The sequence below is a fragment of the Acanthopagrus latus genome, chromosome 1 (genome assembly GCF_904848185.1).
Source record: "Acanthopagrus latus isolate v.2019 chromosome 1, fAcaLat1.1, whole genome shotgun sequence".
Classification (NCBI taxonomy): Eukaryota; Metazoa; Chordata; class Actinopteri; order Spariformes; family Sparidae; genus Acanthopagrus; species Acanthopagrus latus.
Window position 1 is genome coordinate 8,905,523 of NC_051039.1, and position 16,268 is coordinate 8,921,790.

General features: G+C 41.5%; 2 protein-coding genes and 10 non-coding genes across 16 annotated transcripts in view; 1 reads left to right on the top strand and 11 right to left on the bottom strand.

Moving 5' to 3' along the window:
* Positions 1-982: 982 nt before the first annotated feature.
* Positions 983-3,702, bottom strand: apela (apelin receptor early endogenous ligand). The gene is made up of 4 exons (XM_037110109.1): positions 3,483-3,702; positions 2,122-2,201; positions 1,806-1,895; positions 983-1,490 (listed from the first exon to the last, which is right to left on the bottom strand). Exons 1-3 carry the CDS (start codon positions 3,662-3,664, stop codon positions 1,807-1,809), a joined length of 351 nt encoding a protein of 116 aa, XP_036966004.1. The 5' UTR covers positions 3,665-3,702; the 3' UTR covers positions 983-1,490; position 1,806.
* The window catches only part of march1 (membrane-associated ring finger (C3HC4) 1), a 33,699-nt gene continuing 20,945 nt past the window's right edge, over positions 3,515-16,268 (top strand). For 4 of the 5 annotated variants that reach the window (XM_037096562.1, XM_037096598.1, XM_037096571.1 and 1 more), the window contains exons 1-3: positions 3,515-3,637; positions 3,780-3,828; positions 14,448-14,551. The gene's annotated coding sequence lies outside the window, so the exon portion shown is untranslated. Of the gene's footprint in view, positions 3,638-3,687; positions 3,829-14,447; positions 14,552-16,268 lie in introns of those variants that run through there. The other variant, XM_037096589.1, reaches the window with a different exon arrangement.
* Positions 9,985-10,056, bottom strand: trnah-gug. The gene has a single exon. It is a non-coding gene; the product is annotated as a tRNA-His (tRNA).
* trnar-acg lies at positions 10,272-10,344 on the bottom strand. The gene has a single exon. It is a non-coding gene; the product is annotated as a tRNA-Arg (tRNA).
* Positions 10,876-10,948, bottom strand: trnar-acg. Its single transcript has one exon. It is a non-coding gene; the product is annotated as a tRNA-Arg (tRNA).
* trnah-gug lies at positions 11,137-11,208 on the bottom strand. The gene has a single exon. It is a non-coding gene; the product is annotated as a tRNA-His (tRNA).
* On the bottom strand, positions 11,449-11,521 carry trnar-acg. The gene has a single exon. It is a non-coding gene; the product is annotated as a tRNA-Arg (tRNA).
* On the bottom strand, positions 11,822-11,893 carry trnah-gug. The gene has a single exon. It is a non-coding gene; the product is annotated as a tRNA-His (tRNA).
* On the bottom strand, positions 12,136-12,208 carry trnar-acg. The gene has a single exon. It is a non-coding gene; the product is annotated as a tRNA-Arg (tRNA).
* Positions 12,662-12,734, bottom strand: trnar-acg. Its single transcript has one exon. It is a non-coding gene; the product is annotated as a tRNA-Arg (tRNA).
* On the bottom strand, positions 13,020-13,091 carry trnah-gug. The gene has a single exon. It is a non-coding gene; the product is annotated as a tRNA-His (tRNA).
* Positions 13,335-13,407, bottom strand: trnar-acg. The gene has a single exon. It is a non-coding gene; the product is annotated as a tRNA-Arg (tRNA).

Genomic DNA, 16,268 nt, shown 5'->3' on the forward strand with positions numbered 1-16,268 from the left:
AGATCTCTAACAATGGGAACACTGCATCGTCAAACGTTAGCCGGTGTCAACGTCTTTTTCCCGCCTCGCCTTTTCTGTGTTAAATTTCAACAGTCACGGGAATCTGCGTCGACGAAATATGGAGGTCGTCATTTGAGCCCTCGCTGTTTGCTCCCCATTGTGATCCCTTTATGCTCTGGCGTCCGTAACTCCGCAGGGGAGCGCCGCATTTACGACTCCTTTCCCACGTGGCTTCTCCCGGGAGCCCGGAGTCATCTGGAGGACTGCAGGTAGCAGGGGCCATGTTTGACCACTGGGGTTAAAGGTTAAAGATTTATTTATTTTTATTCTTTCAGCAATAAAAGTATCCAAAATGTCAATGAAGTGTTGATTAAAACCTAGATGTGAAGGAAAAGGTCAACCGAAAATAAAAAATCAGTCATCATCTCCTCACCGTCATGCCATTGGATCTTCACACAGAAAAGGATCATGTAGCTTTCTCCTAAACTAGTGAATTAGACTGGCAAAAATCTCATTCAGCAATAATCAAAGTGTCCGGAAGCCCTGAAATTGATTTAAATAGACGTTATACAAACCCTCATCATGCGCTTCAGATGGGGTGTGTGCTAACACTTTTAGCTTAGCAGTTACATGGAAGATTTTGGCCACAATGGTGTAAATCAGGTCACAGTGAGATCTTCGGGCTTCTGGTGATTTGGATTACATATGGAAACATTTGATGGTTTTAATTGCTGTTTTTTTTTGACATTTTAAAACAAGTCTTCCTCGTCTACTTGTTTACAAGAATGCAGCAAATCCGTTCTGCTGCTCAAGAAATGTGTCGTGGAACAAACAACCATTTGCTAATGTGAGTTTTTTGGGTGAACTTAACCTTTAACAATAACCAGAACCAGAGCTATCATGAAAGTCTCCATTTCCTTAGTAACACTATAGTTGATTGTTATTTTAAAACACGCACAAAAAAGGTGAAGTAACAACAATACATTTAATACATCTTTTTTTTTTATTAAAAAGTTTTCAATAAACATTTCAAGTGCATACATGCATTATAAACACTTTGGAGGAATACTATGTGGATGCTGTTCATCGTAGCTGCAGTCGCTAAGATGCCTCCAGCTCTTTGGTCCGTAGCTGTGGGTGTCGAACACACACAATGACAGATTCTGTGGCTCCCTTTTCCCCTTGTTCTTTTTTCAGTAATGGCTTTCATGGTTGAAGAGGGAAGTTGCTTACAACTCAGATCTGTGGCCACCGGCACGGCCTAACATCTTGCGGTTTATATTTTGTTTGGAATGAAGAGTCAGTCAAGCACAAGCTCAAGTTGAGCTCGGTTGTGAACACAGTTTCCTGAGGCTCTTTGGATGGCATGTTCATGGTGTCCTGAAGAGTTTTTCCCACTTCGCCATCTTATCACTTGGAGCCTTCCTGTTGATGTTTGGACCACAAGTTGCTTCATATTCACACTTCTCTCCTTTCTCTTGTGCTTCAACCTGTAATGGAAGAAAAAAAAACATAATTTAGTGTCCTTCTAAAAGGAGTTCAAACACAGCAGGAGTCGAAAAATTAAGGCTGAACACCCCCTTTTCCCTCCTCGTGGCACTTAAGCCTTCCTCTTCATCGTTAGCGAGATTTATGTCCGAGCTCTCCCCCCCCCTTGTTCTGCGTGAATACACACCCCTGCCTCTAATCACACACACCTTCTTAACTGCCACCTGCAAGCCCTGTAACCTGGTTTCGCTCCGTGTATCACACAGCTCGGCTCATAACCCCTCTGACGCAGAAACACATGTACAAGTGAGTCTTACCTCAGGGGAAGGGGACTCTGGAGTGGAGGGGCAGGCAGCGTCTGTGTGGGCAGTGGTGCCTGTGGTATTTTCTCCTCAGGTTCAGGAAATCTGAAAGAAAGACATGTTTGTCAATACTAATGTTCATAAGAAATCCATATTTCAATGCAAGTTAGACTATCTATGATTGAAGCTTATAAATTATGGGTGTAAAAAGAGAGATTTAATGTCTGCAGGTGGACTCCTGCATATCACCTGACAGGCCTAATTAATCCCACATGGAGGAGAGCTCTTTTTTTTTTTAGCACCAACAGATAAAACATCTCCATTTTCATACCAGGTAAGTATAGTTCTGAAGGTCTAAAAAGGCGTCCTCTGTTGAGCAAGCAGTCATGGGTTTTATTGTTTGGACTCATTCTCCAAAAAACAGGGCGACCCCCCTCCTAATAAACTTGGACACGCAGACCTAACACATGATTATTTTTAAACGTCCCTAATAAATCCACTTTGACTCCCGCGGTTCACAGGCAGCCAGCCAAGCCCAGGAAGAGATAAAGTGCCAGATGACTTTATGACTCCGTCTTCCTCCCTCCCCTTGTCCCCCCTCTGAAAGAAACTGCTCCCCACGCCTGGAGGTAGGCTTCTTTACACTTGGCACCGCTACTCCATGTCATGTTAATAAAGCGCGGGTATTTGCATGGCGTTTTAACACCGTGATTAACAAAAGCGCGCCGGAGTGCCTTCCAGCCCGGGACAAAAGGGGCTCACAGGGGTTGCTGTGCGATCCCCGGCGGCGCTCCGCTCCCCTCCCCTTCATCCTCTGCTCTCCATCAGCCACCACCATCACATGAGCCTAATCGCGACCTCAAGCCCCCCAAAGCCTATCTGGTTTTAACAACAGCTGTTTTGTCTCCGCCGCAAGGCCGAGGCGCAGATAACCGCGCACCGGCTTGGATTTGCGCAAAAGGCGCACCTGCAGATCGGGAAAACTTTCGGAGTGCGCTCATTTGAAGCCTGAATTACTGAAAAGCCACCGGTGGTCGTAATTACGGACTCTCGCATATCTCGTGAACGCGCCACATATTTATATTGATGTGCCAGTGCTGCATTCAGGCAATGATGGCCAAAAAGGAAAAAACAGTGATAGCATTATTCCAATACAATTTTCTAGCCATGCTGACAAACCACATACATTAAAGTGACGCCCAAACTAGCATTTTATCGTGTTGAACCTTCATAAAAAAAATAAAAATCTTCAATTTAGCCTCTTTTTTTCTAGTCAGCTAATTTTGATTTCCCCATTAACAATCAGTAACACTACCTTTCAGTGGGCTCCCTCTTTTAGATGTAGCACCTTTACATTACAATGCCACCGGTTGTTGATAACGGTAACGTTTTCTCCCAACTTGAGTTTCGCATTTACGCACTGTGAGGGAACCCGTGAACGCACCACGTCTTGTCAGATATTATACATTAATTTAACGGTAGTCTCATTCCGCCACGCTGATGGACGCTTGCCTTACTTTATCCAGAGTGTAGGCTATTACAGCGCTTGTGTCATTACTACAGCCCCCCAAAAAGCGAACATTTGAAGACGCAATTATTATTTTAGAGAAGTTTGTTGTCAGTTTAGCTAATTCAGGCCAGTTTTCTCCAGTGAAAGTTAAGCTAGCAAGAAGCAGCCGTTGCTATGTTCACCTGCCCCGGCGCAGTGATATAGAACGTTCAAACTGTGTTTGAACGGCCGGTTTTAATGGACACCTGTTGAAATGTCCGGACGGTGCAGTTCTGGGATGCTTACCTGGTCTGGCTGAGGAGGCTGGTGCTACAGCAGCTACGAGCAGCAGGAGCAGGTAGAAGAACAGGTTGAAGATCCTCATGGCTGGGCAGGAGTTAGCTTCTAAAAAAAAAAAATCCTATAAAAAGTATGGATGGTCCTGGACTGAAGATGCTCAGCGTGGCTGACTTCTCTTGCTCTTCCTCTTCTTGTTTCAGTCCAGAAGACCCACCGCGGGATGAAGTACCTCTTCTCTCAGGATAACAAGTAGGTCCCCGAGGAATGTGTGTGTGTCCAGAGTGTTTGTGTGTCCAGTGAGAGTGGGGTTGTCTCTGTGTCTGAGAGCAAAGTGACAAAGGTGCCTTTCCCCCCACCTCCTTTATACAGCCTTTTTAGAGGGGAGGGGGGGTATGGAGGGGTGTAACTCCCACAGGAGCCCCCACCTCAACCTCCTGACACACACACACACACACACACACACACACACACACACACACACACACACTACAGCATTGCACATATTGACCCCACATGTAGAGGGTAATTCAAGTGACAGGAAGCCCCCTCCCTACCCTCTAACTGCCCCTTGAACACACACACTCCTCCATACTGCATTTTGCATCTATGCACGGATAAGTTAGTGTGTCTGTGTGTGTGTGCATGTGTGTGTGTGTGTGTGTGTGTGTGTGTGTGCAGTTATGAGTGATTGAAATGGTAAGAGACAGCACCGGAAGCAGTCAATGTTGATTTATCACTTATAACAGTAGATGTTAGATTTAAGAAGCTGCAGTTGAAAGAAGCAGGTTCTAGAGCCAGATCCCTCCTCCCTCAGCTGTCCCCTACCCCCGCATAGAGGAGGACACACACACACATCTGGGGGTTTTTTGGGGGGTGAAGTGGCAATGGAGGGGGGTTTGCACCGAGCATTTCGGGGTCGGCGTCCTGCCTGAATGAAATCCAGTGATTCACAGGACAAACAATACTCAGACTCTGACTGTCAAGGATGCCGTCTACTGTCTCTGTCTGCATGAGTGTCTTTCTCTGTGTGAGAAGGTGGTTAAACGGACAAAACTGTGTTTTCTGTATTTTTCTACAAAGCAATCCATACTGTGATTGTGTTTGTTTTGTGTGCTAAAAAGCAGTCACTTAATCGTGAGAAATCTTAAATTAATCTTAGACTCTTTCGGTGAAGTTTAGAGCCCAACCGGTGGGGCTGCTACTGATATGAGGGAGTAAAAAAAATCAACAAATGGATATATTGACCAATATATGCACACATTTTTCAATGATCCCTCAAATATGTCAATCACAACAAAGATTTGTAACTAAGGCATGATTTTTAAAAATTAAACTATAACTGTATTGCATAAAATTACGCCAGTGCACTGAAACAGTGAACTTCAGCAGAATTTAACAATTACAATTATTATCTGCCAATTATATCAGCCAACCAGTCAGTCAGTCTAGCTCCAGTTGCTGCACAGCTGCTTGTGTTTATACATTCAGCATTTGATAAATGTGTCCTCTTATGCTGAATATAAATGAAGCAGTTTTGCAGATAACAAGTTTGCTAAGGTTTTAAAAATATGTTGATACAGAAAATCTGCTACTGTATCAGCAAATAGTCTCAAATATTCAAACAACACCCTGTGCAGCTTGCAGGTTGTCAGTTGGTGGTGTACCAGGCGATTTTCTTGCGGCAGGTAACCCTAGTTCACTTGGCATTAGCTCTGTGGTCACTGGTGTGGGGACTCATTAGCGTGTCTGCTTACAGCCGTCTCTGTGGACTGAGACTCTCCATTCAGCACCCAGCTAATGAATTAACACATTAAGATGAAATGTCAGCCATTACATGTGAATGAGGATTAGAGAAGCAGCAGGACACTAATGGACCGGGGGGCTCGAAATAGTCACAGAGACTTTGAACAAGCATCTGGACCGCCAGCTCTCTTTTGCCCTTAAAAATAGACAAAAAGATGCCAAAGTCTCTCCGTTTGTGTGTTTTTGTTAGTGGTGTGTGTGCGCGTGAGTGTCATAATGTCTTCAGAAATGTTGCTTTTATTGCTTTACGTTGTTTGCAAAAATGTTGCCTGGAATGACAGAGATTCCTCATGGATTTGGCCAATGTACAAGCACAGTACGCTCGCGTACACATACACACACACACAATCATCCTGCAGCAAACACTCTCAGCTGAGGAATGTAGTTCGTTTCTGTGGCCAGCTGTACTTTGCATATCAGCTGCCATTGTCTTTTAAAAAACGTTTATTTTCCCTATTTGAATATGCTAATTTTGCCTCAATTGTCATTCAGAGCCACCTGGTCACCACTGCAACCAACTGCAGCCAAACCTCAGCTTCCCTCTGTCTCGGTTTCTATCTGCCCTTCAAAACAGAACCAAGTGAATCATACTGAATTCTCCCCACCAGGTTTTCTGTGTGACTGAGGAGAGCGTGTTGTAATATTTGCTCTTCCTGGGGATTATACGTCTTTACAGGGATTACCCAGCCTGCTCAAACACTCCCCTACGAGGCACACACACAGAGGGCAACCTCCGATTAAACTGCTTCACTGCCTTGGCAGGGCTGCACTGCCTAGGTGAACCTTGTTCCAGTTTTAAAGGTAACTCCGTGGTGTGTGATAATTAGGAACAAAATGTGTCCACCTAATTGTTCACTAGAGATTTTTTTGTATGATTTTCCCCTTCCAATACCTGTTCCAATACCTGACCTTGCGTATCAGATGAGAACAAGTACTAATCTGATACCAGTGCCTTAAAAACATGTATGTATATATATGATAAACAGTATATACAACAATTTTATCTGTGTTAAAATACTTTCAAGTACATTTGACCATGCATATTTCTGCTGTCACCCACCAGATGCGTAAAGCACAAATTTAATTTTGCTGACATGTGCTTGAAGTTATTCAATTCACTCACCATTTATATAAAATATGTTAAGTTGTATGAAGGTGTATGGGACGCAACTGGGAGGAAGTGGTGTCCGGTTCCATGGCTAATAAATTATATGGTATTTAATCAGCGCATTGACTTGCGTGCTTGCCGAATACCGGATCCAGCATTTTAGGCTGTATTGGAGGCATTTCCAATTCTAGTTTCGGTATCGAATGACCCTATTGTTTACCCGATAAATGTATCTTTTAAAATGACCATTAAATTTTGCCAAAGTTTGACACTACTCATGTTTTGTTAAACATGTTTTATTTCTAAGTAAGGTGGTTGAAAAGAAAAGTATTTGTGTACAGAAAATATGTTTTCTGATAATCAGTTCATCGAGCAAGTAATTGATGATCAGAATTGCCTTAAAGTCAGTGGTACCAGCTATAGAAATGTGATTGGATGACCGTTGGATTTTGAACAATCCGTTGGTAAAACAAGCAAATGTAAAGATGCTTTTACCTCTTGAAAGGCATTTTAAACTGTTTTCTGATATAGTACAGGCACATTTAAAGAACAGTTCATTTAGATGGACATCTGCAGATGAATGGGAAATAATTAGTAATAATTATTTTTATCCTAATTGGTACCAAATCTAAGGCGTCACATCAAATGTTTACACTTGTATTGATCTGGGCATTAAAATGAGCAGCGAATGCCTCAATATCTTCTCACTTTATGTTGTAGTTAGTTGGACTCAACAGACACTGTGCACAGGGTGACTGGAGAGTGAAAGTCAGTAAAAAAGTTCAAGTTAATTCTTCTCATACTAGTTTGGTGATTGTAAGTGCATTGTGGATGAGCTGGACAGTCTGCAGAGCAGTGTTATTGCTACTGTTATAGTAATGGTGGTCTTCCTAGTCAGCTGTGATCTTTACGACTACAGAGGAAGCTTCAGCCTCTCCTCCCCTCCTGAATTTTTCACTTTCTTCTTCCTCTCCCATCATCTCCTGACCAGGAAACACAGATAAAGAGCTTCCTCTCTGATAAAACTTGTAAAAAGGAACAGTGTGTCATGAAAAAGACTGTTTCTGCCCCACATAACTAAACGTTAACGCACTGTACACAGGTGGAAAAATACCTTATATACATGCAGATAAATAAAGTAAATAAAAACCTTGGCGTGAAGCAGAACTGCTGTATGATAAAATCATCAATGTATTGGCCTAACTTGATTTGGTATTAGATTAGATTAACTATATTAAACAAAAAGACACATCTGCAAATTTGCGAAAATGTTTTGAAAAGGGAATGCAGGTGATTGGACCAACCAACTCAGTCAGGGGCTAACTTCAACCAACCAGATCACCGGCAAGGGAGTGCTACCATCAGGAGAGACAGTGCTTAAATCAAACTCTTCCTGCAGTCAGTTGAGAGAAGAGAGAAAAATGGTTCAAGTTTGGTTCTTTGATGTCCTTTCAATGAAATATACTCTCCAGTTATGATATAACTGAAGCTATAGCAGCAGCTATGCTAGCCTCTTGAGGGGCCGCCATTTTTGCTTTCAAACAAACAGTCCCTTCTCTCGATGGTTGTCACACCAGAGCCCCGCATGTAGCTACCACCAGTTTTATGGAAGGATGCTAATAAGAGCATAGCTTGAAGCCTAAACAGATCGATTTGGATGCTGTATCAAAAGGTAACACCAGAGATGCTCTGGCCTACAAAGTCTCCAGACATAAGGAAAACATTCTTGTTTAGGACACATCCCAGCAAAAAAATCATTTTTTTTCTTAGCAGTAAACATGAAATTCAAAGATTCTCACTTAAACTGTGGCTCGTATTGCATTAATAACAATATTGCTTAGTCCCAGTGGATGTTGCGATACATAAGCTGTGATAGAGGATTTCATCCATATTTCCCAGATCTCCTGACAGACCTTTCCTTTACACTTCGTGCCATGTATGGAAGCAGCTGCATTTGTTATTTGTTAATTAAGTTATTTTTTTGGCACTCTTGCAAACTGAACCAGTTGCTAGAGCTACAAAAGTATAACCCAAGTAGCACTGACCGTAGCTTTCTGTTAGCATACGCTCATTCATGCAGATACAGACAGAGCGGAGGTGGTAGATTGAGTCCTAGAGATGTTGCGTGCCGGGATGTCTGAATTTTTTGAGGTGTAGTCAAATGTCTGTGTGTGTGTACGAGTGTTGATTGTGATCTGATGGGTCAGTTCGTTGTCCATCGTTAGAGTGATAGTGGACCTGTTGTCATGCCATAAGGTCATCAGTGTTAATGAGAGCCGCAGCCAGCCACAGCCTAATTACTCTTAAGACCCTTTATCTACAATTGCCCAATACAGACCCCAATGCACGCACATATACACATGAACAGCAGTGAACTCTCAATACACACACAAACATATGGACCATCAGGACACATCACACACAACAAATGAGCTGGGCGTTTCATCTTCTTCTACTCCTGCACTCCGTGAAGAGAGAGATAGAATCTCACGATGGTTGATTAACTTTGTCTTTATTCTGGAGCGCCTCCACCCCTCCGCGTCGGCAACTAGACGGCCGACTGTGGAGGAGTGACGGAGGGCTCACGGGTCAAGGGGCAAACTCAACAGGGAGCAGCCTCTAACCCCCCAGGATGTCACCCCAATAGGACTCCAGGGGCCAAAAGTCACTCGGTTTGTTAAATCCTAACCCAGACACAGCGACTTCTTTGGACACACAAACACAGTGTCTGTGTTGCATTTTGATTTTTTAAAGGGTAATATGTTTTTTTGCGGCCCTTCCTCATATGCGTCAGCAGGTACATGAAAAGGACATAGAGAAAAGCATCAAGTTCTTTTCAAAGTGCGCTATTTCTGGTTTAAATTGGGCTCAATCTGTTAGCGTTCTTTTCTGCTTGAATCTAATGTAGTATTGATGGGACACTTAATGGAAACAGCAGTTTGGACTAAAGAGCAATCATTTCACTTATATCCAAAACAATGGGATATGTTAGACAATAGGATGGCACAATATGTGATAGCACAAAAGTGTCAGATAGTCATACATAACCGATCGAATAGGCCAGTTGTCCAAACAGCTGTTTTCCAAATGGTTCTTGTTTGAACAAAAAAAAAAAAGCATAGAGTGCCAAGAAACACACACATAGAGGCCTCATGATGGCTGTAACTGACTGAAAGTGAAGGATTATTCTGCCTTATAATACTTGACCTGTTACTTGGTTCATTTCGGTTGTTAACTTTGATACACAATATGAGTATCGGGCGCAAGAAGCTAAAGTCCTCATAGAGCTAGCCAGGAGTCAGACCTGGACTCTTCTGGTTTGACAATCTGACATGTAAATAGCTATTGTGTTGTACTTTTTATACAAGTGGAGAATGCTGGTCAAATGACTGGCCGGGTCAGAAAACATGGGGCCTTACTCAGATCTTGCTCCTTTCAGTTTCAGGTGGAGTATGTTAAAGCAGAAATATTAAGGAAGCACCACTTACTGATGCTGCCGTGACCCGGATTCGAACCGGGGTTGCTGCGGCCACAACGCAGAGTACTAACCACTATACGATCACGGCGCTGTGTTTGTCTTGGTACTTCTTTGTTGTGACATATCATATTCTTTAATACTTTGACTATCAAACATTGTCATATTTTATCTGTGTGTCTTTCCTCTAAGAAATATAGTCAAGTGCTATAAAAAGTTTATGTATCACTGCTTTAGTGCGTGAAGAAATCATTTGTCTCTTTTCAGTGTAATACAAACAAAGGATTCTCAAGCTAAAGGTCACATTGAGCTAGCCAGGAGTTGAACCTAGAATCTTCTGATCCGTAGTCAGACGCGTTATCCATTGCGCCACTAGCCCTATAAAATATTGTTTATTTTTTGTTAATGGTGGGGAAGTGGGGAGACGGCAATATGGTGACACAGCAAAATCATCCTAAGCTGTCCAGTTTCTGACAATCTAAACTGAAGCAATAACATTAAAGAAGTACAGCGCACCACTGCTTCTGTAACCCAGGTTCAAAATTGTGTTGCTGCGGCCACAACGCAGAGTACTAAACACTATGATCATTGCCAACCCAGTTCCTTCTTAAAGCAAAAATCTTAAAGAGGCACAGCTTACTGATGCTGCCATGACCCAGATTTGAACCGGGGTTGCTGCAGCCACAACGCAGAGTACTAAGTACTGTTTTTGTACTTCTTCCTTGTGACATATTATATCTTATACTTTGAATATCAAACATTATCATATTTTGTCTGTGTGTCTTTCCTCTACGAAACAGTCAAGTGCCATAGAAAGTTTATGTATCACTGCTTTAGTGCGTGGAGAAACTATCATTTTGTCTCTTTTCAGTGTAATACAAACAAGGGATTCTCAGGCTAAAGATCACATCGAGCTAGCCAGGAGTCGAACCTAGAATCTTCTGATCCGTAGTCAGACGCGTTATCCATTGCGCCACTAGCCCCATAAAATGGGAATGGCGTAAATACTTTCACAATTACATGCAACCAGCACTGGTCTTGTGGTTAAGTGGGAGACAGCAATATGGCGACACAGCAAAATCATCTTAAAGTGAAACTCTCGCCAAAATGACAAGGCCAACCCAGTTCCTTCTTAAAGCAAAAATGACTAAGAGGCACCGCTTACTGATGCTGCCGTGACCCGGATTCGAACCGGGGTTGCTGCGACCACAACGCAGAGTACTAACCACTATACGATCACGGCACTGTATTTGTCTTGGTACTTCTTTGTTGTGACATATCATATTTTTTATACTTTGACTATCAAACATTGTCATATTTTATCTGTGTGTCTTTCCTCTAAAAAATATAGTCAAGTGCTATAAAAAGTTCTTGTATCACTGCTTTGGTATGTGTAGAAACTCTATCATTTGTCCCTTTTCAGTGTAAATGTGCCATGATATAGAGTTTGGGAAACAAGGGCTTCACAAGCTAAAGATCACATCGAGCTAGCCAGGAGTTGAACCTAGAATCTTCTGATCCGTAGTCAGATGCGTTATCCATTGCGCCACTAGCCCAATAAAATACGACTTATTTTTTGTAAATACCTGCACAATTACATGCAACCAGCACTGGTTTTGTGGTTAAGTGGGGAGATGGCAATATGGTGACACAGCAAAATCATCCTAAGCTGTCCAGGTTCTGACAATCTAAACTGAAGAAATAACATTAAAGAAATTCAGCGCACCACTGCTTCTGTAACCCAGATTCAAAATTGTGTTGCTTCGGCCACAATGCAGAGTACTAAACACTATGATCAATGCCAACCCAGTTCCTTCTTAAAGCAAAAATGATTAAGAGGCACCGCTTACTGATGCTGCCGTGACCCGGATTCGAACCGGGGTTGCTGCGGCCACAACGCAGAGTACTAACCACTATACGATCACGGCACTGTACCTGTATTGGTACTTCTTTGTTGTGACATATCATATTTTTTATACTTTGACTATCAAACATTGTCATATTTTATCTGTGTCTTTCCTCCAAAAAATATAGTCAAGTGCTATAAAAAGTTCTTGTATCACTGCTTTGGTATGTGTAGAAACTCTATCTATCATTTGTCCCTTTTCAGTGTAAATGTAACATGATATAGAGTTTGGGAAACAAGGGCTTCACAAGCTAAAGATCACATCGAGCTAGCCAGGAGTTGAACCTAGAATCTTCTGATCCGTAGTCAGATGCGTTATCCATTGCGCCACTAGCCCAATAAAATACGACTTATTTTTTTGTAAATACCTGCACAATTACATGCAACCAGCACTGGTTTTGTGGTTAAGTGGGGAGATGGCAATATGGTGACACAGCAAAATCATCCTAAGCTGTCCAGGTTCTTACAATCTAAACTGAAGAAATAACATTAAAGAAATTCAGCGCACCACTGCTTCTGTAACCCAGATTCAAAATTGTGTTGCTTCGGCCACAATGCAGAGTACTAACCACTATACGATCACGGCACTGTCATTGTCTTTGTACTTCTTTGTTGTGACATATTATATTTTATATTTGGAATATCAAACATTGTCTGTGTGTCTTTCCTCTACGAAACAGTCAAGTGCCATAGAAAGTTTATGTATCACTGCTTTAGTGCGTGGAGAAACTAACATTTTGTCTCTTTTCAGTGTAATACAAACAAGGGATTCTCAATCTAAAGTTCACATCGAGCTAGCCAGGAGTCGAACCTAGAATCTTCTGATCCGTAGTCAGACGCGTTATCCATTGCGCCACTAGCCCCATAAAATGGGAGTGGCGTAAATACCTTCACAATTACATGCAACCAGCACTGGTCTTGTGGTTAAGTGGGAGACGGCAATATGGCGACACAGCAAAATCATCTTAAAGTGAAACTCTCGCCAAAGAAGAAATAACATTAAAGAAATTCAGCGCACCACTGCTTCTGTAACCCAGATTCAAAATTGTGTTGCTTCGGCCACAATGCAGAGTACTAAACACTATGATCATTGCCAACCCAGTTCCTTCTTAAAGCAAAAATGATTAAGAAGCACCGCTTACTGATGCTGCCGTGACCCGGATTTGAACCGGGGTTGCTGCGGCCACAACGCAGAGTACTAACCACTATACGATCACGGCACTGTGTTTGTCTTGGTACTTCTTTGTTGTGACATATCATATTTTTTATACTGACTATCAAACATTGTCATATTTTATCTGTGTGTCTTTCCTCTAAAAAATATATTCAAGTGCTATAAAAAGATCTTGTATCACTGCTTTGGTATGTGTAGAAACTCTATCTATCATTTGTCCCTTTTCAGTGTAAATGTAACATGATATAGAGTTTGGGAAACAAGGGCTTCACAAGCTAAAAGTTCACATCGAGCTAGCCAGGAGTTGAACCTAGAATCTTCTGATCCGTAGTCAGACGCGTTATCCATTGCGCCACTAGCCCTGCAAAATGGGAATGGTGTAAATACCTTCACAATTACATGCAACCAGCACTGGTCTTGTGGTTAAGTGGGAGACGGCAATATGGCGACACAGCAAAATCATCTTAAAGTGAAACTCTCACCAAAATGCCAAGGCCAACCCAGTTCCTTCTTAAAGCAACAATATTAAAGAGGCACAGCTTACTGATGCTGCCGTGACCCAGATTTAAATTGGGGTTACTGCGGCCACAACGCAGAGTACTAACCACTATACGATCACGGCAGTATGATAACCTGTCTACCTCTTTGTTTTGAGGAACCATATTTCATGCTTTGACTAGCAAATGTAATCCCATTTTATCTGTATAAGTTTCCAAAGCTTGAATTACATATTTTAACAGAGGATTTATGTAGCGTTGCAGTGTATGTTCTTCAGGCACAAATCGTGTTTTTCAAGGAAAAATTGAATCATGGTTGAAATTGAAATGAAATGATTGTCATTACTATTGGTACATGTTAAAACTGTTTATCTGTCATTTGACTCTTTTCAGGTGTAAATGTAATGCATATAGAGAAGAAGTGATGTGCAGGCTAAACCAAGTTCCCATTGAGCTAGCCAGGAATTGAACTTAGAACCTGCTGATCTGTTGTCAGACATGTTACGGAGTGGGTGTAGCTCAGTAGGTAGAGCAGGTCGTCTAGTAATTGGAAGGTCACTGCTTCGGCTCCCCCCAGCTGCATGTTGAAATGTCCTTTCTTAACATTATATGTCATATTGACATTCTTTAATAGAATGAAACTCATAAAAAATGAAGTATTCAGTTCATTTTGAATCATTTGAAAGAACTTTTCAGTACATTGATATCCCAGCAGTACAAGACAGAGATCTCTGACTTTTCCTTTATGGTTTCTGTCCAGCTTGCTTGATTATCACTCTTTGCTTTCTGTTAGATGGTCGTGACTTCCTCTCTTCATAGATGTCTTTCTCTGAAAGAGAGCAGACACACAGAGGGCAGCTTTAGAAAAGCTGACATTTGTCTTTGTGTGTGTGTGCGTCTGACAGACAGTGGAGGAGGACTGTATGTACCTGCAGGTGCTTCCTCTGGTTGGATACAGATTGAAGCCAAGCTGAAAAACGTGAAGATGAAGAAGGCGATGATGATGAAGGTCAGCTCAAAGCCAGTGAAAGGCAGGTCCATCTACACAACTGTCCAACACAAAGCACGACATTATATCACACATTCACATTAAGGTAGAACATAATGCACAATAGGGAAACTTGAGGAAATCATCATCTCTAATGTTTATGAGTTACTTTCTATAAGAGACAGTGACAACTGACAGATTTGACCATACAGTACAATACATTTGATATTGCTGCCAAATTACTGAATTAAATAATAGACAGGTATTTTGCCATTGTGCAAAGGATACATTCACCCCAAATTAAAAATTCAGTAACTATCCTCTCAACCCTATGCAGATGGAATGTTTTGTTTCCCACAGAACCTTTCTGGAGCTCCATAGCCTGGGGACTTGTTTTAAAACATACAGAAATCACCAAAGAAAATTAAAATAAAATGACTCCTTAATTCATTAATATGGCGTAATTCAAGTCTCTGGGAGCCCCAAGATCCCAAATGTATTTAAGGCGGAAATCTTCACTGTAGCTGCTAAGCTAAAAGAATGAGCATGCACCCATATCAAGTGGATGAAGAAGCTCAACAGTACGTCAAGGGTGTTAATAACATCTTTTGAAATTATTTTAGGAATTTTTGGCTTCCAGAGACTTGAATCACGCTGGAGGAGATCTGTGGAGTCCCAATGATATCAGCTGTTTAGGAGACCTACTCCCAAACCAGTGTCCTGCTTGTATGTCTGGACAAACCTGCTGTTTTACATGTAGCATGATACTTAGACTGACTGGACTTTTTTTTTTTTTTTCTTCATTTCATCCACTCAACAAAATTGGAGTTGTGTGTCACTGATCAGAGATTTGGATCAACTGTGTGGATAAAATTTGAACTTGAGATGATTGTAATCCAGAGTGAAGCTACACACAAGCTTAGATAAAGATTTAATGTATTTGTCACAGCATAAGACACAACATGTCTGCATTACATACAAGAAAATAAGCATTTTCATAGCTATACTGTTTGTAAACTGGTTGAGGTGCAGTAGCATGTTGCATCCACAGGGTGGCCCCATAGCCCTGTTAGTTAAAATAGAGTGACAGAACAGAATTTTATTAACCTGGCAGGAAATAGTTAAAGTATTTGCAACTGTTACCTCTATCAGTAATTATTTTAAAATGACACATGGTCTTCACTCAACCTACAGTGCTCTTGAAAAAAATGAAAACAGAAATCTTTGTTCTAAAATGTGTCAAAGCAGAATATTTATACCTGGTCTGGACAGATGTTTCAACCTGAAGCATTTGAATAGACTGTCTAGTTTGCATGATATTTGTGGTGTCAAATCTGCAAATATCACAAAGTTAAGAAATGCATCATATTGTGGGTGAATGGGTGAATCTGGAAGCAGGAATCACATAAATAAAACAGTCGATGTTGAAATCAAAGAAAAAGTGGAGACAGTTTTTGCAAACTTTTTGGAATCCAGTGTGAAATTTTCAGCAGTTTGATGATCAAACTGTTTTCTAAACCCTAATCATAACTTCCACCAAAATACCCTCGGTGAAATATCTTTTCCTCGTGTATAAACTGATCACATTATGAATCTCCTCATAAATGTTTTTCATGATCACATTTTAAAAATAGATATATGAAAATGTTCTGAACCGCAGTAAAAGCAGGTCAGGAGTTGTGGTGGGAACATGTGGTTTGAAAGAATATATCAGCATGCATTATACATGTTGCACCGT